Genomic DNA, 22,725 nt, shown 5'->3' with positions numbered 1-22,725 from the left:
GGGGTCCTGGGCCCAGAGAGGAAAAGAAGAGGGGGAGCGCCGCACACTACACGTCTGCCTGCAGGCAGACCAGAAGCGAAGTGATAACTCCCATATCAGACAGCACGTCAGTGTGCTGGCCGAGTGGGGAGCAGGGGGTGGGCTCCCCAAGCTGCTCTCCAAAATATAAAGCGCACCCTGATCACGGCACTAGGCAGTGCAAAGGAAAAAGCAAAGGAAACTGTTGGGGCTCTCCCCAGCGTAGAGGGAGAGCTGCTGTTTAAAAATTGACTACAAAGCGCGGAGGAGCATCCTATAATGTCCTGCTAATCTTGCCTGCATTTGTCAGCAAAAATCTTTCATTTGAGCTTTGTGGTGGCCCCAGGAGAGAGGGGTCACCACCAAAGGGGTACAAAAAATGTAGGGGAGCTGCAGGAGCAGCGCACCCTCCCCCAAGCGCAGTCAAAAGGACCCCCATCCTAAGTTGGATGGGACAGTAAAAAGATGACCCCACAAGGGTTCCAAACATTTTTCAAGATTCTCTAGGTTGGAACTTTTGTTTAATTGCTAGGGAAAGGTACAAAGGTTATGGTTGCAACTAGCTGTGACCTGAAAATGTTAATATGAGTTTTCATATAAAGAGATACCCTCTAGGGGTCAAAGGCGGTAATTACACATGTCCATTTACCAAATTGATGTCCTTCAGGGACTGTGTAAGAATGCAGTGTATCTATTCTTCATACAAGAGTTGATGCTGCAAACACCTTCAAGAGTTGAGAACTATAAATACATAAATGCTGTGCTTATAATAGTGTTGCCTTCAGAGGCTATGTTGAAAGTGATATGTCAGGCTATAAGGAACAGATATCACAAATCATCTACACATGCCTAGACATATTTTCTTGTGAATGCTTTAATGGAGTAATGACGGTGAAAACCACTCATATGCCAAGTAAACATGCTTTATTGCCCATATTAAGTGCACGCTCATTCATAATAATATTCAATTTTTGCATTTCTAATACAAGTAATGTTCTGCCATTGATTTGCCGATCTAGACCGCCCTTTGAAAGGAGTAAGATTGATTACGCAATGTCATCCAAAAGCATTTCCATCAGCTTGTGTATATTTGTAAATTGCAGAATAGTATTGAGTAGTATGCGAGTAATAAAGGTCATTTTTCCTTTTCAAAAGAAAAAGCACAGACTGGACAATCATTTATTGAGTGTTATTATTAAGTATCGTGAATGGAGAATACTAGCCCTCACCACCTCCCTTGAGTAAGCCTTGGACTGTTCTGCAACACTACCCTATGAGAGGCAATCGCTACAATGGGGTGTTTGGTTCCCAGTGGTGGATTTATATTCCGGGAAGTCTTAACTGTGAAATAAAAAACTTGGAAACTAACTACCCTCACCTCAGAGAACCATCCAAGCTAGCAGGAGCAGTTACTTCCACGGAGCAGAGGTTCTGCTTCATCACAAGAGGTGACCTTGCTCCCAACTTTTGAAGGTGTGATCAAGAAAAGTTTAAATGGGTGTGCGTTAGGGACGGCACTGAGCACAAGAAATGTCCACTGGCCATGCTTGACGGGTCACAGATGGGTTTTACAAAAGAGAGATGGGGATAACCTGACAGCCGAACAAAGATGTCCCAGCTAGGACAAAGTTTTATAATTGAATCAGCAGACCAGTACTCTGGGGAAAGCAGCCAGGGTGGTCATTAACACCTAAATACATGTCCACGGCTTACCATGACTCAGACGGCCATTCTGCAGTCCATTGCCTTACTAGAAAGGGGGGAAACTATTTTTGTGAGGGTGACAAGTGAAAAATGCCTGGGTTGGGCTGATCCACGATGAGTATGCAAATAGCAGAAGGGAATATAAACTCAAAGAGGATAATCCAAGAGCAGAGGAGTGGTTGGTTGATCATTATTTGTATTTATATATTTTATTAACCGCATATAACCATAAGGCATCAAAGTGCTATGTTCAGACACATCAGCACACAGGGAGAAGCCAGCAGGCCACCCACCCCAAGAAAGAAGCCCCTGTCACATAAGAAGACCTAACGAGCCAAGTTTTACCCTGCCTGCAAAACAAAAGATAGGAACCAACCATAATAATAAACTCAGGAAGGCTGCTGCCACCTAAAAAAAGTCAAAGGCGCGCACTAACATGGCTAGCAGGGCAACGTAAAAATTAAAGAGCATAGCGCTCAGCGAGGATCCCTGAGGGACCCCACACAGGAGCTGGAATGGGTAGGCCCTAAAATCACCACAGCTGACCAGGAGAGTTCTATCAGTCAGGAGGGATTCAAGCAGTTTTACTTCAACATGGCACACTCCTGATTGTCTCAGTGTTTTCATCAAAGTAAATGGAGATCAAGTGCCAAAGGCTGCAGACAAATCAAGCAAGACCAGAATAGCTGCTCCCCCAGAATCAAGCTGCCGGGGAATGTGATCCGCTGCCATTAAGAAGGCAGAGTCCAATTACTTCTGAATCCGTTTTGAAACGTATACAGACGTAAATGAGCATTGAAAAATTGTGCCAATTCCTTGTTGATGTGCAATTCATTTATCTTCTCCCTAGGAGATGGCTTTGGTAGCGCATTAGACAATGAGAAAAGTTGCACAACACAGATGGATCAGAAGTGATACATCACAAATCACCCGAATCCCAGAAGGGAGACAACACAGGGTGGTAAACAACAGATAATAGGCTAAAGATGAATTGAAATTACAGAGGAAAACCCATGAAGTGGTTGCTATGGGTGCTGTGGAAGAACAGGTATACAGAGGGATTAATTTATTGGTCTCCTGTTTTCTACTATTGAAGGCCACCTGCGGCTGGGGGATACATTGGCAAATGACTAAGTAGATACAAAATATAAAAAATAAAAACCTACTTTTTTGCAGAAATATACATTTAGGAATTGGGGAGGGTATTAACCAAATATGGGGGATTAAAATGCAGAAATGTTTGCTGGGCATTTGGCAATGTTTGCAGTGCTCCCCTTTATTATTGTGCTTATAATAAACATTTATAAAACATTTTCTTGAAGCACAAGAACTAAGTAACACAATATAACAAGGTAGTTCTTTAGTGTTAAGTGAAATACTATAGGAAATTGTGCATTGGGGTATCCTACTGATGCTAGAACGGCTGCATTGATGTCAGCAAAAACTAGACATGGTGCCTCTGGAGTGCTTTTCTTATGTCACGGATCATCTTGTCAAGCAGTCATATTCCTTACCCATATTTTGGATTTCTTTGTCACCTCCGTAGTCAGTCATCTTCTTGCCCAAGTTTACTAACACATGGTACCGAGTATCATCCGTCTGCCCCAGCAGTTGCTCTATCTCTTTGCGCCTTTCCTTGTCTCGTAGTTTGTCATTCTTTAGGACAGCGAGGACTTCATCAGCAGCTCCACAGAGAATGTCCCGGGGCTGTACAAAGTTTTTATAATTATTGAAGACAAAATAAGGACATGGATATATGCAAAAACAATTCAGTTATGGTCAAAGAGAGTTAGTCAATGATTTAGATTGAATATCTAGATAGAGAAGGCAAAAAATCTTCAGGTAGTTCAACTTTTTATTAAATCTGTAGAAAATGTGCTACTAGTCCAAAATCTGCACTGTGATAAGAAAGTTGCAGGGCAACTAAGAAAGCTGTGCTTTAAACAAAAAAAATCATATTTGGACTGTCCCTTTCAACGAACCCATCTTAGTTAACCTATACTGTAAGTGATAAACTAGTTCTGTTAAAACACTGCACATGTGAGTTCATGCACTGCAGAGGTTCCTTTCAGTAGGAAAAGGATAAGTAAATGCACCTGGTGCGGAGACTTCCATTACAACATTGCACAGTTCATTCAAGTAACATGGAGTTTAAACACAACATGACCAAGTTATTTCTCAAAACAGTAATAATAAAGTTAATCTTTAAGAACTACTGTTTTGCCTTTGGCAAAAATATTACATTACATACACTAGATATAGTGTGTTCCATAATTACATAATTCATGCATGGGTCTGTTCGTTATCACCATCACTTATGAGCAGTCCATGATTTCGAGGGCCTCTGTAATTATGTGGCAGGGGAGCACCAAATTATGCTGCAGGGTGTAGAAAGCTGGCTCTCTATATACTATACCAAAGTAAAGTATAGTTGCATAGAGTCCAGTGGATCCACAGAGGTACAGCAGAGGCTAAAGAAGATAATCATTTTCTCCCTTTTGAGCAGGTTGGCTGATCGGAAAGGTAGTGTTAAGCATTAGTTTTACACACTCAGGCAAGAAATGTCACACAAACAAAGACTGAATCAAGACCAACTGTTCGCATAAAAAGTTATTTTGTTGTGTTATTTCTAGAACCAAGATAAACTTAGTAGCAGGTAAATGAAACTCTTCATACAATGTTACTTCCACTAGTACAGTGAATACTGGATTGGTAGGAACGTTCACATTACTTTTACAATTGAGAAAACGATTTGTAAACTTCTAAAAAAATGCGTCATGATTACTTTTCTAGTTTGGTACGAAACACACTCCTAACACAGTTCAAACAACTTAGGAAATTGATTAACAGGTTAAATCTCATGAGGGCCAAGTTACTCTTTCTTGTAGTACAAGAAAATTCAACAGAAGAATTTTAAGAGAAAACCCACCATTCAGTCCTATGGAGAAAACTAAGTGTTAAGTTTACAGGAGAGTAAAACGGGTTTAAGATTGAAGTTTTGGGCGTAGAACCAAGGTTCAGGTTGGCACTCAAAGTGCACCACCACAAACCCTGCTGTCTCTTCCCTATGGGGGGTAATGCTTTCTGCCCTTGTCCAATTATCAAATGAAGTGCGCCAGTGCTTGACATGAGGGGATTCGCTGTGTTTCCAGCGTTTGGTGAGGAGTCTTTTCGCTGTAATAAATCCAAGGTCCCAAAACCTGGAGAGAGCTTTATTATGTTTTGTCCTTTTATACAGGCCTAGCAAACACTTCTCCCATGTGTGTTGTAATTGTGTGTCAGTCCCTGTTGCCAATAGCGACGTCACAGTGCGCCAGTACAGCTGTATCCTCCGACAGTTCAAGAGCATATGGAGGAGATCTGAGTCAGTCAGCGAGCATCTTGGGCACGCAGCGGTGTCTGTTGCCCAGTATTGGTTAATCTTATTCGGTGATAGATATGCCCTATGCAATATATAAAATTGTATGAGCTTAAAGAGGGAGTTGCTGGGAATGTAGGTGGGGCCTCCTTTTATCATCACCCACTCCTTATCTGTCCATTCCTTTCCCCTGTCTGTCGCCCACTTATCTCGCAGTGGCTGAAGAGTGATCTGTGTATGTGACAATAAAGCCTGCGCTAGCCAGTGAACCACATGTGATCCGTTCCCCATGACGTGTAAGTATTGCACCAGCTGGTGTGTTGGCAGTTCCTCAATGATGTCGCCCCCGGCTTGCGTGTATGTGCGTACTATGGATGCGTGCAGTAAAAACTGCCCAGCCGGGAGGCCCGTGCCCGTGCCTTCAGCCAGTGTCTCAAAGGGGATCAGGGTGCCATCCGTGTATAGATATGCCATGGTATCCACTCCAGCTCGCGTCCATTGTTCCAGTGCTGCTTCCGCCACTACCCCATCGGCACGAGGGGTGCCTAAGAAAGGGAGTATCAGGGCGTAGGGTTTCGTTGCGCGTGTGAGCCGCAGGCTGCGTATGTAGCATTTGAGGGCCACAGCCAGGTGTAGCTGCGGCGGGGAGGCGGTTTTGGTCAAGGGGTGAAACAGTGTATGGATCTGCACGAGAGTCAGCATTGTTGTGTCCGTAGCTGTGTCGCCCAGATTCTTTCCGCTCAGCCAACCGGCCACCCATTGCAGCTGTGCCGCAAGGTAATAAAGTTCTTGGTTGGGAAGTGCGAGGCCTCCTGCATCTGTGGGCGCATAGAGCTTTGCCAGCGCTACCCGGGGTCTTCCCGTGTGCCAAATAAGGCTCCTGATCAGGGTTTCCAGTTCTCGGAAGATGCGGGTCGGAACATATACTGGGAGTAATAATACAACAGCCTTGGCAGTACTATCATCTTTGTTAGCGTCACCCGGCTGGGTACATTAAGCGGGAGGGTCTTCCAAAAGGATATTTGCGCCTGTATGGAGGAAATTGCTCTTACTAGGTTGCCCTCCAATACGTCAGTTAGGGATCTGTAAATGTGAACACCGAGGTATCGGAACGTAGTCTGGTACCAGGCGAGCCGCGCACCGTTGATGCTGATCTCGCTTTCTTGTGTGTCTGGGCTAAACGAGTATACTCCAGATTTGGCCCAGTTGACCCTGAGCCCCGACATTGTCTCGAATGTGTGGAAAATGTCAGACAGTACTGGTGGCAGGTGGGTCAGGTCTTTAATATACAGGAGCAGGTCATCTGCGTATAATGAGACCGCATGAATGCCATCCGCCAGTGGGATTCCCCACCCCGCGCCCAGAGTTCTCAGTATTTCCGCATGAGGCTCCATCGCCAACGAGAAAAGCAATGGGGACAGTGGACATCCTTGTCTGGTGCCCCGTCTGACTCTAATGGTTTCCGACAGTAGTCTGCCTGTGCAGACCCGTACTTCGGGCTGCAGGTATAACAGGCTCACCATGTCTATATAGTCATCACCGAGATTACATTTTCGTAATACCACCAGCAAATAAGGCCATTCTACAGAGTTGAAGGCTTTTTCTAGATCTAATACCAAGCACCCCGACTGTGGCCATTGTCGCACGGCATACTCCTGCAACCTAAATAGCCTCCTTATATTATGCGAGATACTCCTCGTGGGTACAAAACCATTTTGGTCCCCATGCACCAGGGTGGTTACTAATGGGGCCAACCGTTGAGCCAATGTAGAAGCCAGTATCTTATAGTCCGTGTTTAAGAGGGCTAGCGGCCGGTACGAGCCTAAGCGTGTGCTGTCTCTGTCTGGCTTTGGGAGGGAAATGAGGTTAGCTTCATTCAGCGTGAGGGGGGGGAGAGGAGTCCTCGAAAGCTGCCGCGTACACTCGGAGCAATTCGGGAATCAGTATGTCAGAGTAGGCTTTATAGAACTCAGCGGGTAACCCACCCGGGTCCGGGGATTTGCCATTGGAAAGAGCAAAGATGGCTGCGCGCAGCTCGTCTGGCGTCAGCGGGGCCTATAAGTCAATGCGCTGGTTGTCGTCCAACTCCGTCAGAGTGATGGCACGTAGATATTCAGTGATGTCCGCAAGAGTGACTCGCAACCGAGAGCCGTACAGTGTACGGTAGTGTGCAGTGAAAGCCTCTTGTCGTGTGTGTATACCACTTCACTATGATCAGTGTGAATTGCCGTCACTGGCGTCATGCGGTCTTCCCGTCTGATCAGCCAAGCCAGCAATTTACCGGGTTTGTCACGCATATGATGTGTGCGCGCTGAGTGGGCCGCATAATTGAGCAGTCTATCCAGCAATCTCCGATGTTCCGCTTGAGCCTCTAATACCCTCTCCTCATCATACTCCCCCGCCTCCTGTTCCCCCTGTAGCAGGTCCAACTCAATCCGTGTCAGATCTCTTTCCAGCTGTTTCCTAGCGTTAGCTTTCGTGCCCAGGGAGTGCCCCCTGATCACTACTTTGAACGCGTCCCATTCAATTTGAGGGGTGGATGCAGTGCCCGTGTACTCCTAAAAATAGTGCGCTGCTTGTGCGTATATGGAGTTTCGGAATGGGGGGGGCTAGGAGTAAATACGGCTGCAGTCTCCAGGTAGGTATGGGTGGGTGTGGCTGTGCCCATGACAGGTCCAATATGTGTGGGTTATGGTCCGAGTGTGTGTGGCCCATATAATACGTGTCCATAATGTGGGGAAGCAATTCACTAGACACCATGTATCTGTCCAGTCGTACATGCAGAGTGTGTGCTCCTGAGTAATAGGAATATACCTTGGTGAGTGGATTGCGGCTGCGCCAAGCATCGTTTAAGTCCCACTGTGTGGCCCAACCTAGTAAGGCTCTCATGGCGTTCTGTATTGGAGTGTCAGGTAGTGGTGGAAAAGAGCGGTCTAATGTTATATTAAGTATGCAATTGTAGTCACCACCCAGCACCCAGGGAACCCCGTGCCAGGGCGACAGACCAGCAGATAGATGTGTGAAAAAATCAGCTTGGTCCGTGTTAGGGGCATACAGTGAAGTCAAAACCACCGGGGATCCATCCAACCTGCCATTCACTATCACAAATCTGCCCTCCGGGTCTATGTGAGAATGTGTGACCGACAAAGGGGTTCCTGGTCTTGCCCATACCAACGCTCCCCGGGCATAGGATGAGTAGCTCGTGGCATAGAGTTGCCCTCGCAATCTACGATGCATTGCGCGGGATTCCGCCTCATTGAGATGTGTCTCTTGCAGGAGCGCGACTTGGATGTGGTGGCGTTTAAGGTAAGAGTAAATTTGGTATCTGCGTGATGGTGTATGCGTACCTCGCACGCTCCACGTAATTTTTTTTATCGCTGGCATTATAGCTCTTCAGGGTACTCCCCACCCGCTCCACCCAGCCACCCCGAGCCGACCACAAGAGCTGTGCCACCTGAGCACCCCGCGCAGCTTTCCCAAGGACACAATCATGATTGCCCGCAACACTGATGCAAGAAAAGGGTAGAAAAAACAATTCAAAAAGTACAATAAGCCATAAAGAACAGTTCAGATAAGAAATACCAAAAGGTCGGTTGCCAAACATGCCTCCGTCCAAACTCTCAAGGAGATAGTCAAAGTTTAAATCTAGGGGGGTCGCTGTGCGTTGAGCACTATTGCGGTGGCATAACAACCGGGTATGGAAAGGGGGCTTCACCCCTCCCGGTTCACATGGATGAGGCTGGGCTGATTCTAAAGGATCAATTATAAAAAAAATAAAAAAATGAAAAAGGAATGCAATGCCCGATGCTCCTTACATTACGTGTCCCAGCTGAGTCACCGCCAGGAGGGTCGCCTGGGTCTTGCTGTCCCAAGCAAGCTAAGGCACCGACCGTCGAAGCCCCGGGGGGCGGGGCACCCGCAGCCCTTCATCAGCTCAGTCACCCCCAGGAGGCCAAGCGCCAGAGGACCACGCTCACCACCTCCCTCAGCGAGCAATCAAGTGTCCGCAGAGGGGGTATACCTCAGGCGCTATTAGCAGTAATGCGTAGCTGGCGTCCAAAGGCACTGGACATCCCAAGTGTCCCTGGGCCGGTACCCAGATTAGGGTGCGTTTCAGTTTCCAGTCAATGGATCAGATCCGCCGTTTGTGGTGTGACATCTGGTGCTCCGTGGAGATCTGAGAATCTGGCAGCCCGTAGATAGCCTCATCATCGCTGGGGAGGCCCAGAGGGCTGGCGTCCGGGGCTGTGTCAATGGATGGGGACCGGCTGAGTTCCACCACCATGCGGAGGGCATCTTGTTTTCACATTGTGTAATCTCCGCAGGCAGGCCAGCAATCGCCGCCACTCGAGACCCACTGGCCAATGTCGATCTGTTCCTGCGTCTTCGCCTAGGGCCTCTGACCCGCTGTGATCCAGAGATTCCTGATATTCTCCGGGGGGCCGTCTCCATTCCGTTGTCAAGCCATGACTCGACTTCCTCCGGGTTGGTGAAAAAATGTGTCTTGTCCTGCGCCACCACTCTCAGCTTTGCAGGGAATAAGAGGGAGTATTTCAGTCCAAGCTGACGCAGGCGTTGTTTAACTGCAAGGAAGGAGTGTCTTTGTCTCTGGACTTGTATCGTGTAATCTGGAAAAACATTATTTTGGTATTGTCAATTTGGATTTCTTGGAGCCGACGTCTTTCGCGCAGGGTAGAATCGCGGTCTCGATAGTTTAAAATGCGAAGGAGCATTGGTCTGGGGCTTGTCTCTGTTGGAAGTGGCCTTGTCGGTACACGATGCGCCCGCTCCACCACAAACTAAGGTGACAGAGTACCCTCAGGTAGTAGGTTCTTCAGCCAGTCCTCCATATGCGCCGCAGGTTCCTTTCCCTCCCATCGTTCCGGTACACCCACAATTCTTACGTTATTTCTTCGCACCCTCCCTTCTGCATCTTCCGCGCGATCTTCTAAGAACTCAACCCTGTTCAGGAGGTCCTGCACGTGTTTATCAGTTTGAGTGACTCGGGGTTCAAGCTCCGACATGCCGTTCTCCAAGGTCGTGGTGCGATCTGCCAGTTTTTTGTGGTCAGCTCGTAGGTGAGTGAGGTCAATTGCGACACTGTCTATTTTGGTTTCCAGAGAGGTGCTGGTGAGTTGGATCGACTCTTCTAACCTTTCCATGGCAGCCAGCATGGTGTCAAGTTTGGCTGCCATTTGGTCAGTATCAGCGCTTTTTGTGAGTTTATCCATCTTGCCCCGTAGCTGTGCTCCTCCGGTGCCAGTACGTGCTCTGGTGCCCCCAGACATGAGCAGCTCAGTGGGTGTGGGGCCTGCGTTTGCGGCGTTGATGGGCGCTCGTCCGCGGAATGCTAGGGAGGAGCCAGGGCAGTGCAGGAATAGTGGTGCGCAGGCTTTTGGTATGGCGCAGGTGGGCGCACCGCATCCAGGGTTGTAGTATCTTGTCTTCACGGCTGTGCAGCTCTATTTTGGGAGTGGGCGGAGGCAATGGACATTCAGTCTGCCCCGAGACGTGGTCCGGAGGCCACCCGGCCCTAGGCACTAATTACCAGGCAGGAAAGATCGCTATCCCCCCACCCCCCGCAGGCCAAGCGTGGCAGTCCAGGTTCTCCACAGGGCTTCCCTTCAGCGTGTCCTCGTTTTGTGTTACGCTGTATTTTTGTCCATGTCACTTCTCACTCTCACTGCCCGGCAGTGCCCTCCTTCAGATGCCGGCCGTTCAGGTCGTCCCACAATGCGTCAGGCTTTTCAGGGAAGGGGGGCCGGGTCAGCGCTAGCCTCGTGTCCCATGCATCCTCGATTCTTGGCTATGATCGCCCCTCCATTGCGCGGCATGGTCTGATGGGGGGCGTCCCGCTTCACATCCTCCAGATCCCCCCTCCGGGTCCAGCACCCCCGCCGCCTCCTCGGTCCTACCCCAGCACGTGGAGCTGCAGCGTAAGCGCCTTCCACAATGGCGGGCACGTCTCTCTCACCCTCCTCCTAGCGCTCCAGCGCTCGTGCACGCCCAGCCAGCAATGTTGTGGTATGTGTTGTGCCTCACTGGTGCCCACAGGTCCCGACGGCGAGCGCCTCAGGCAGTTCCTATGTCTCCCGACGGCCGCGGCCGTCCAGCACTTCAGGTCATGCCCCAGGGCCGAAAGCTCAGGTCGAGGCATCAGGTCTCTCCAACAGCAACGTCCGGTCCGCTTCCCAGGTGCGCAATCTCTTCGCTTTGCAATCACACCTAAGCCCGCGGGCCAAGTGTGCCAGCGTCTCCCGCAGCGGCGGGCGCGCCTCCCTCACCGCCGCCTCAGTGCTCTAGTGTCTCGCGGGCGCCCGGTGGGCGATGGCGTGGTAGGCATTGCAACCCCAGGGTGCTCGCAGGTCCCAACAGCGAGCATCTCAAGCAGTCTCCTTGTCCCTAGGCCGCCGCGGTCGTCCAACACCCCAGGCCACGTCTCGGGGCCTAGCACTCGGGCTGAGGCCTCGGCCTTTCCCAGCAGCTGTGCCCGGCCAGGTCTCCAGGCGCGCGGCCACTCCACCCCGGGAGGCTCTGGTGCGGTCAGAAATTTCCGATCGTCGCCAAACTCGGCGGGACAGGAGGTCTTGTTGTTCGGGCCCTGCGCCCGAGTTTTCAGCCAGTGTTGCCGGATAATGCTCGGAGAAATGCACCGGGAAGGGGAGCTCAAGCCAGAGCTCTACCCGGAGACATCCATTGGCGTTGCGTGCGGAGCCACGCCCCCTCCAAAGAAAGAAAACGTATGCCGTGCCTTCTCTGATACTGCCCTGAGAATCTGGAACTCCCTGCCTCCTGAAATCAGACTGAATCCCTCAACAGTGTCTTTCAAAAATGTAGTGAAAGCTTTACTAATGAATACTTTTTTTAACCAGAAATTAGCCATTTTCAGCCGGGCACTGTACGGGCTTCCTCTCCCAGTTTAGCCCTGCAACAACCTGTATCGTTCCTGGACATTTTGTTGCATTCAACACCCATGATTTATTGCTTATTTATGCTCTTGTTTATAGACCTTTTGGCTTTACGTTATATTGGTCCTCCTCCACCAGCTCACAGGTGACTGCCAGTATCTGTCACGAGCATGCTTTTTTATTTGGGCTTACTGATCTCCTCATTTATTCATGACTATTTGTAAAGCACTCTGATACCCGCTTGGGTCATGTTCACGCTACATAAAACTTCATACATAAATAAAAATAAATACATTTGACTGCTGATTCCTTATGTCAAAGGACCACTCACCTGATCTCCCAGAGCGGCCTGGATGAAGCTGAGCAGCACCTCATAGGTCTCACGCGTCTCTTTGGTCTTGGGTTTATAGATGATTCCTACCATTTCATCAATGCCTTCCGACAGCAGAGTGAAGCCTTTCATCTTGTTCATATCATGACGGTCTTCGTCCCTCTTTCTTCTCCTAGCAGGTGGGTAAAGATAAAAAGCAGAGAAAGTGAGAAGGCATAGCGAAGACCAACCTAATTAGCTACCACATGGAAGCTTTTACCCAGGGTTAGTTAGAAAATGATGCAGAGATCATGGTTAATGAACCCATAGCCGTTTCTCTGTAATTTCTCTCCAGGGCAGATTCCATCAATGAATTATCCCTAACATCACAACAAATGAACAGACGGCCTGGGGTCTCACCAGCGACAGCTATAAACAAATAATTATTAAACGCTATATGCCACTCCAGCAATCCAACGGGACTAGGTGATGTAGCACAATGTAAATGTAGCACTTGGGTGATAACATGATTGAAAAGTCCTAATAGTTCAATTTACCAATTTACCAAACACTTCTCGTTTATAATACATTAAAAAATACACACAGTTAAATCAGATTGGAGTACATGCTGGAGTACAGACCAAAAGATTACTCAAATTATATATTTTGACCCTAAAGTATTCTGAATAGATATTTGAAGCTGTGCCATTTTGCCCGTGTAAATTCTCCAGACAGCTCTGTGTTTTTCTTCCCTCAGAGATCCCAATAATCCTGCAAGCCCACTTGAATGTCTCCTGTTTAACCAAACTGAGACATGCTTTTCAGCTGAATGTCAGGGAGATAGCTGAAGTATATTCTCCATGAAAGCGGCTAGTGCCCCCTCTACCTAGTCCTTTGAACTCCCACTGCATGTACTGTAAATGACAGTGGTATTCATCATGCACAGCAAGTGCCCTATTGGACACGCTGACCTGAGCGCAGAAATCTCCCCTTCCCTGAAATTAACAATTTTGATTGGAAAGGAAATGTAGCCTACTCTGTCTTTTGAAGTCGTGTCTTTTGGAGGTGTTGGCCTTCGAAAGAACAGGTCCTCCTTCCCAGATTAAAACCCACCCCTTTCTCTTTCCTGTTCAGGACTGCTATGAAAGTTGGGAAATTTCTTTCACATTAAGAGTGGTCTGAAATTTACCAGAGAGCAAGGCTAACAGCCAATGCACCATGGGGCAAGAGGCAACTATAAATATTGCCCGCTACTGGTATTGAGCCCAAGAAGAAGTGCAATTATTCAACGCAGTCCAAGTCCTGTACTGAATTCGGAGAAGATGGGTTTCTTACTTATGGGTAGATACCTCTATTAATACGATAGAACTAATCAACAACAGAGAATATCAGTGTAGTCAAACAACAGCCGTTAGTAGACTCCTGTGCACCTGTACCTCAAAGGAAGAACACTCACACTTTTAAAGAATAACAGTGGCTTCACGAAGCCATCTGAAAGTCAGTGTGCCTTTTTGAAGACACAATCTCCTATGAGCACTTAGCACTATCACACTGCAGGACTGGAAGGGCCATGAGATAGTAAAATAAGCATTGGCATAGCCAATAGGTCTCGCCTTTGGAACCTTTTAAGTGTTTAACTATGTAATAGTTAATGTTTGTGCACCAAGGATATTGTGCTGCATAACAAAATACTTATAAGGTCCCAAAAGCGGGGTCCTCTGGCGTTGGGGTGCCGAGTACTGGGCAGATGTTTAACGGCAGCTCCAACAGGCAGGACAAGGGCTCAAATGGGTTAATCACGAGATGCAGAAAACACTGCCAGCTTTCAACGTGAATGGGGTCAGATGCTGGAAGTCTGCGGGGGGTGATTGATTCCGGGTGTGAGTGAGGTGAGACAGGGAGGGATTAAGAAAAGGGGAGATAGGATGGGCAGGGATGATGCAGAGTGACACTGCAAGGGTGGCAAAATGAGGGTAGGGTGAGGCAGGGGGTGAGGGGATGCAGGGGTGAGAGATTCGATGGGAAGGAAGCAAGACTATGAGGGGAGAGTGGTGGGTGAAAGCATGCAGGCGCTTGACAGGTGAGGGATACGACAGAGGTTGAGGTGAGAGGGGGAGATGCGAGGCTGGGAGGTATGACAGGGTGGGGTGAGGCAGAGTGGGAGTGGCAGAGGAATGGGAGATGTGAGGTCGAAGGGGAAGAGAGGCCGCACACTGTGGTAAATAAATAAATAATACCTCTCTTTTTGACTAGACATATATCATAACAGATAGCTCAATAAATAAGAGTCAAGATTCGAGGTAGTAGGAGTTTTGCAGGTTTAATACAGCATAAGGACAGGAACAGGACAACCTGCATGGGAACAGGATGACAGGGCCCAGCAGCTGCTGGGGCTGGATCTGGGATGAGCGCGCTGACTTTTAATAACAATACATGAGCATATATACATAACGCAAACACATAGCATTACATTGCAATAGGCGTAACAGTGGGTGGAGCAATAGGTGTGACGCGTAGCAGTCGCGAAAGATAAGGGCGAAAGTAGGTGTAACGGGGCGTATACATAGACATGTGGTGCAGACGTAACAGGATATGTCATGAATGGGGCGGAAACCATGGAGGGGGCTACCTGAGGAGCCGGGACCTCTAACCTGATGGTGCGCGCAAACTAGCAATGACGTATCACTAGGAGAAGCTGGGGGCTATGAACTCTGTGCTAGGAGCAGAGACTGAAGTCTGGAGAGTCTGAGCGACATGTACCTAAACCCTATCTAGTATCTGATGTTTAGGGAACATGTTGATATGAACTAGAAGTTAGGAGGGGAAAGGCTAACTTGATTCTGAGACTGGACCATGCATTATTCTACATGTAGTGCGTGATGAAGAATATGAAATGACCATTAAATGCAGTATTTCTCTAACATGGAGCCCTGAAGGCTAGACAATGACGGAAACTATTGATGTGATTCAGTAGTTTTAGGAATGCAGGGAAGGAGGGCTGAACTGATAACTGGACTCATAACATACTCTTGGCAGACTGGCAGGCAGAGCCAGGCTGCACCGGGCACTGAGAGGCAGGAAGTAAGTGAAAGGTCGAGGATACAGGTGGGGACTGTATCCCTCCTCAGCGAGGCTTCAGGAGACAGGAGCTGAATCTGGTGTCCGGGCCCTTTTGAGGCCTAAAAACGGGGACTTTATAATGGAATAACGTGCACACTGAGAAACGTGGCAACGTGGCTTTACATAGGCCTGATATTCGTAGTATTCACGAGGACTGGAAACTAGCATACTAGAGGGGGACACAACTGTAATTGCGTCATTAATCAAACATGGGGAATAACATATGCATATTAATCATGCACACATAACATATGATGGATGACACGTAGGGACACAGAACATGGCAAAATTTACTTTTCCACATTCCCTCCTTGTCACTACGTTTCCATCAGGAAACATCAATATTCATGATACCATCTATCATTTCATACAGTATCATTTGCTCGTCTCGAATTCTCTTAGAACGGGATTTAGAACGGGACTTGGGACTAGGAGTTATACTAGGAATACAGGATGTAGCACACATGCCGCAAATCGCAGGGCCACATTGTATACAGAGACAGCAGCTGAATATGATCGCTACTGCAATACCTAGAAAGGACAATATTTTCCATCCCCATGCGGAAATTATATTCCAGAACCAACCGGACCATGTCCAGGTGCCTGGATCTTGGTGTATCAGATGGGCAATTTTATGGAGTCTGGTTATAGCTGAATAAACAGACGGCGCGTTATTTGGAATGAAAATGCAGCAACTAGATCCGATGACTCTACAGGCCCCGCCCCTATCGGCCAGTATGACGTCAAGGACGAGACGATTCTGTAAAACGACAAATCTCATAGCAGATTGCTCTTCAGTTAAGTTACCTAGAGCAGAGGCAGTCTCATTTATTACAGCTTCAAGGGTTCTGGTTAACCTACGGATTAGCTTACTATTCTGGATAGGTCCTATAAAGAAAAAGAAACCTCTATTGAAATCTGTATACTGTTCTAGAGCAGTTTCAGTATAATCGACAATTGGGGACTCCCTTCTATGTCTAATGTGTACTAGATGTGTATTTCTATGATAATCAGGTGGGGCTAGGAAAACTGGTGGCAGTAGGAAGGCAATGTAACAGGTTCCCTCCCAATCGAGGGGCAGACGAACATATGCGGTTTGACCACAAATAAAATAAGAATGACGTGAAGCTTTGAAGATAGATTTCCCACTGTCACTATACTTGACAACAGTAGTACAATCACTATGTCCTACATGTACGGAACCATTATTTCGGACACATAATTCGCCTTTGACTGGTAGTACTGAAATAGCAGGTAAGTCTGGAGTAGTAACAGACTGAACATTCAGGACCATAAAATTCGACGAATAATTACCTAAATTATACACTTCATTTTCTAGATCTAAACCTGTTCGGTGAGGGAGACCTTGCTTGTCTGGGAAACATGTACTGTTAAGAAAAGACATATCTGTTGAGGATGACGTCAACGTGGACCATGCTCCACACGAACCATTATGTGAAAAAGGATAAGGAAAGAGTGGCAGAACTCCCTTCGGCATCTGGAAAGGGGGGAGTCGACCACATACCCAACAATTAGTGGCATTGCTGGTCTGGTGTGAGTAATGTAACATACGGATAAATGAGTTATTTCGCATAGCGAGGCGGTAAGAGAGTTCATGAGGGGGCAGATCACTAAACGTGTGCTCTACTGTAGCATTAGCAGACTTATTTACATGAAGAACTGGGAAATACAGGAAAAATGCATAACTGGTGCAGGAAATCATAAGGCTGAAAAACAATATGAAACATAGAAAAACGATACATCGGATTGAGTTTTGACTAACTCTCTCACTATGGGGGTCTATTTTATACATGTCAGAAACAGTCTAACCGTTTCACCTAGGGGAGGACTTAGACAATCAAACTGACTGACTTAATTTACTAGACCGTAGTTTCTGTTTATACTCCTGCTGCGGAGTTTTCTCTAACAGGGGGGGTTTTGAATCAATGTCATTTGCGGGACAGTCCTTGAGAACAATGCTTTGGCAATCCTTCAAATCCTGGGAAATGTTCTTTAAGACGGGTTTCAGTCCATTAAAAAGTTTGACATGAGAAAGGTGTACCCAGCCTTTGCGTCCTTCCAACTTCACGGCTGTACGGGTGGTGAGGAGGACCTGTCGGGGCTCTTTCCAGCGAGGCTCCAGCGGACTTGATCTGTCAAAGTTGCGGACCATCACCATGGATCCTGGAACGATTTCATGCGGTGCCACCTCGGTATTGTCTGGAAATGCGGCGGCAACCTGTGAACGACATGAGTTGAGGGCAGACATCAAGGAAGCTAGGTAATCTGTCAGCATATTACTTGAAACATCGGTAATACTTCGGGGTCTAGGAGTACCCCACATGTTAGGGGGGCGGCCGAAAACGACCTCATACGGGGACAGACCTGATCTGGAATGTGCGACCATGCGCATATAAAATAAAGCGACTGGTAGAGCTACTAGCCAGTCCACACCTTTCTCTTTACACACTTTGGCAATTCGGATTTTCAGGGTCTGGTTATGTCTCTCTACGAGACCGGCTGCTTCAGGATGGCGTACACAATGGAACTTCCACTGGTACCCTAACAAAAGGGAAACATGCTTCATGAGTTCGGATGAGAATGGCTGGCCGTTGTCAGAATATACGACTCTAGGGAGTCCATAACGAGGGAAGAACTCACGAACCAACTGCTTGGCAGTGGTCGCGGCTGTGTAATCTGGGACTGGATATGCTTCTGTCCACCTGGACAAAGCGCATACAACTACAAGGACATACTTGAAACCTCGACATCGCTCCATCTGAATATAATCCATCTGGAGGACTTCAAAAGGGTGGTCAGGGGGCTGGAATCCACCTTGTTCCACCGGGACACTTTTACCTGGATTAAACTGACAACATATCATACAGGTACGGACTTTCTGCTTGGCTGCAGCTCGTAAATGCTTGTTGAACCAAATGTTCTGGATACTATCTAACATAGCTTTTTCCCCTAAATGTGCTGGACTATGTGCGGTATTGATAATGACTTGAACCATAGAGTCGGGGAGAAACCATGTGGCTCTACCCTTTGTTAACCATCCTTGGTCTGTCTGGACCCCTCCTTGTTCGGACCATTTCTTGATTTCATCGGGAGTAGCATGTAACTGGATATCTATGACATCTTGTGTAGGGTCCTTAACTGTCATACATGTAGTCGGATCTGGAGTATGTGTCTGTGTCGGATTAACTTGAATGTCTGGAGTCTGTGCTGTAAGCTTGGCTGTGCGATCTGCTAGATCGTTACCTTGAGAAATAATGTCAGTAACTTTCGTATGTGCTTTGCATTTCATGATAGCAATAGATGTCGGTAAATGTATGGCATCTAACAGAGCTTGAATAAGGAGACCATGCTGAATCTTGGTTCCATGAGAGGTCATGAAACCTCTCTCCTGCCAGAGCACTCCGAAGTCGTGTACAACTCCAAATGCGTAACGTGAATCTGTGTAAACATTAACTTTCAAGTTCTTGGCGTGTATACAGGCTTGTGTCAGAGCAACTAGCTCTGCTGCTTGAGCGGACAGAGTGTCAATACGGTGTGTCTCAATAACTTCGGTGTCAGTAGTCACTGCATACGCGGCTACTAGTTCTCCTGTACTTGTTCTCATACATGAACCATCCACATAAAGTGTCAGGTCGGGGTCTGGTAACGGAGTATCTGTCAGATCTTGCCTTGGTTTTGTCGTAATGTTAACTACTTCCACACAGTCATGTGTGGCAGAATTTGAATTAACTGATGGTAACAATGTAGCAGGATTTAAAATGTTGCAGCGTCTGATTTCTATATGTGGCTGGAACAGTGTCAATTCATAACCTGTTAAACGTGCAATTGTCAAGTGCTGAGTTTGTGTTCGATTCAGAAGAACTTCCACTGAGTGTGGAACTTGTACTGTCAGGGAGTGTCCTAAAACTATGGAATCACTTTGTCTGATAGCTAGTGCTGTGGCTGCAACTGACTTGAGGCACGCAGGCAAAGCCTGGGCGACTGGATCTAATGTGCTAGAAAAATAAGCACATGGCTTGTTTTGTCCTGCTTGATCTTGTGTGAGAACAGATAATGCTGTACCTTCACGTTCTGTGACGAAAAGTGTAAAAGGCTTACTGTAGTTCGGTGTGGCTAGAACTGGAGCTTGGCATAAAGCTTTCTTTAACTCGTTGAAACTAAGTGTATGTTCAGATGTCCAAGGGAGAACAGTCGATACGGCTGCCTCCTGTGTCGTTAACTGTATCAGTGGTTTGGCTAGAAATGCATACTGAGGAATCCACTGTCTGCAGTAAGAAGTGAGGCCGATAAAAGCACGTACCTCCTTCTGGGTCTTGGGCTGAGGAAGACTCGCTATTAACTGGATACGGTCTGGTGTCAACTGCCTACCCCTCTTGGACAGTAAGTGTCCTAAGTATACCACTTGCTGGACACAGAATTGAAGCTTCGAAGGGGACACCTTGTGCCCCATCTCGGCCAGGAAATACAGAACCGTTAGTGACGCTCGCTCGCAATCACGTTCAGAACGGGCTGTGATCAGTAGATCATCGACATACTGGAGCAGGGCAGTGTCAGTTGGCATGTGAATGTTGTCTAGTTGTCTCTTAAGTGCTTGACTGTAAATACTAGGACTTTCTGTGAAACCTTGAGGAGCGCGTGTGAACATATAGCTCCTTCCATTTAAACAGAATCCGAAAAGAAACTGGCTGTCTGGATGAATTGGAACACTAAAAAATGCGTTCTTGAGGTCTATGACAGTGAAGAACGCGGCTTCGGAATCAATGGCCGTCAATAGAGAAGAGATGTCTGGGACAACTGGGTACTGCGGAATAATACATTTATTAAGCTCTCGTAGGTCAATCACTAATCGATATACTGGGGGTGCATTTGGGTCAGTACGTTTCATGACTGGAATGATCGGAGAATTGCATACGTTGGAGTCAGTTTCTACAACTACTCCTTGAGCGATGAGCTCGTCAATAATTTTGGATAAGGCTGCTACAGCCTCAGGTGGCAATCTGTACTGTCTGATTCGTGGTAACACTACACCTGGCTTGAGAGTCACACGATAGGGTGTGATTTGCATATAACCTACATCAGTTGGACCTTGCGCCCATAAATGCTGTGGAACATTAGACAGTCTTGGATCAAAATCACGTAAAACATAGTGACCCTTAAAGTCACGTAGGAACAGACGTATTCCCTCTGGGGAACAACATATAACTGCACCTAACTCTTTCAGTGTTTTAATGCCTAATAGATTTTCTGGACATGACTTAGTAAGTAACAGATCAGTAGTGCGGGACAATGGACCTACTTCTAGAGTAACTGGCTTTGAAATCTCATTTACGATAGGTTTTCCTGAAAATCCAAGGGAAACATTTCTTGAGCCTGAGAGCGGAGCCCCTGGAACTTCGGCGTGACTAATTGTGGTCCTACTTGCCCCTGTATCAATCAAAAACTTTCTGTCTTTCCCTAATACTTGACTATGAACATAGGGACCCTCTTGATCTACAGGTATCTCGATGAGAGGCAAGCCTACCTCCCTCTCTAGGCTGTTTCATGAATACTGCTGGTACTCTGGATACTCAGACTGTGCATACTGGTACATCTGCTGTGTAACGTGCTGTGTTGCAGCAATAGGCTGCGGTACTGTAACTGTCTGTTGTGCATTCTGTGGCTGAGGAGTCTGTGAAACTTGCTCTTGTCTAGGCGGACGTGGTCTTTCTTTTGTTTTACCGGTAGCTATGTTGTGTTTCAGAACTGCACACTCGTTTATAAAATGACCTGGCTGTTTACAATAGTTGCAGTTCCCTTTAACGGGAGCTGCAAGATGACTGGCTTGATTCGGACCCCTCTTCTGACTGTCTTGAGGAACAGATTGTGCAACTAGTACTTTCATTTTCGTGTCTTTCATACGTTTTCTCTCGTGTTCTTGCTCTTCCCCGATTCTATTCTGGTGGTACTGAAGCATCTGCAACATCTGGGACGGGGTATTAGCTTGCCAGGTACTTTCGACTTTCAAAACTCGATTCTTAATTTGTGGGCTTGAATTCTCGACTAATTTAGTAACAAAAAGATGAGGGTATGACTCACTACTTGTCTTGAGGCCACTATTGATGCTAAAGCATTTTTCAAATCTAGAATAAAAATCACTAATATCCTCATCTTGTTTCTGTTTACAGGCTGAGATTGCATCCCAGTCTTCTTTTCTAGTTGTCAATAATCTAGGTAAAACTTGTATTAATAATTCTGGTAATTCTTTACATTTCTCTCCTAGACCGGTACCTGGTACACGTGACTTATCTTCAGCTTCTAGAACTGCCCAATCTATCTTTTTCTCTCCCACCTCCCATTCTTTTTCCTTTAGCTTTTCATACACCCCTGCGGGCAACAGGACCTTTAACATTTTAATTATATCTGGATATGTGTATTCGCCCATACGGAGCATGTCTTTTAATTCTCTATGGAACCCTGCTGGATCTTTGTCATGACAGGGAATTAATTTCTTCATCTCGAGGAGTTCCATCTTTGTAATCGGGGTGTAAACAAACACTCGTTGCATTTCACCGTCCTCTGTCTTAACTGGATGCACTTCTCGTAACGGGTTCTGTCTTTCTATGTAAAAGGGTTTACTTTCTGGGGGTGAGACATGAACAAAATGCGGGTCCAGAAACGTTCTATATTTGTGGCGCTGTTCTAGAATGACACTAATTAAATCGGTACCTAGACCTCTCCATCTATACTGGAGTAACTCGTTCAGGATATCGTGTAACAGACCTGGATCAGAGTGCTGACCCTCATACAAAGTAATGAGGTGCTGGATCATATACATACCCACCAGTCGCTGCTCGGCTGGGGGCAATTTCAGAAACATTTGTGCCACTATTTCGTCTGGAAAAGTGGTAGAATCAGTAATCCATCGGACTGCTGATCGGGCTAGTTCCTGTTCATGCATGGTACTTAACTCACTGTAACCGATTCGTGATTTTAGAATGTGATCGGTAGCTTGGAACACTTGTTCTAGGGAACCTTGTTCTGGTGCTGAATGATGGAAAATTGACTTGTGTTCTAGGCGTAAATGGCGATCTGGAAATCTAGATTTTCCTACATACGCTATTCTGGCGGAATTCTCGTCCTCTACCTCTTCAGTATCAGAGTTACTTTCTTTCTCGCTTACTTGTGCTGCTTTACGTTGTTCGTGTATCTTTATTATTTCTCTACGGATTTTCTTGTACATACTCTCCATGGCACTAATGGTATTGTGCTTACCCTCGGCTATATTATCACTCCACTTTGTCAGGATT

General features: G+C 47.0%; 1 protein-coding gene across 1 annotated transcript in view; it reads right to left on the bottom strand.

Moving 5' to 3' along the window:
• The window catches only part of SNRNP200 (small nuclear ribonucleoprotein U5 subunit 200), a 490,380-nt gene that overhangs the window by 434,804 nt on the left and 32,851 nt on the right, over positions 1-22,725 (bottom strand). The window contains exons 3-4 of the mRNA XM_078667002.1: positions 12,320-12,491; positions 3,237-3,429 (exon numbers count right to left, since the gene is read on the bottom strand). Of these exons, the coding sequence (XP_078523128.1) occupies positions 3,237-3,429; positions 12,320-12,491 (365 nt within the window). The remainder of the gene's footprint in view (positions 1-3,236; positions 3,430-12,319; positions 12,492-22,725) is intronic.

Source organism: Lissotriton helveticus, chromosome 11 (assembly GCF_964261635.1).
Source record: "Lissotriton helveticus chromosome 11, aLisHel1.1, whole genome shotgun sequence".
In the NCBI taxonomy this organism is placed as follows: Eukaryota; Metazoa; Chordata; class Amphibia; order Caudata; family Salamandridae; genus Lissotriton; species Lissotriton helveticus.
This window is presented reverse-complemented; position numbering and strand designations above follow the sequence as displayed.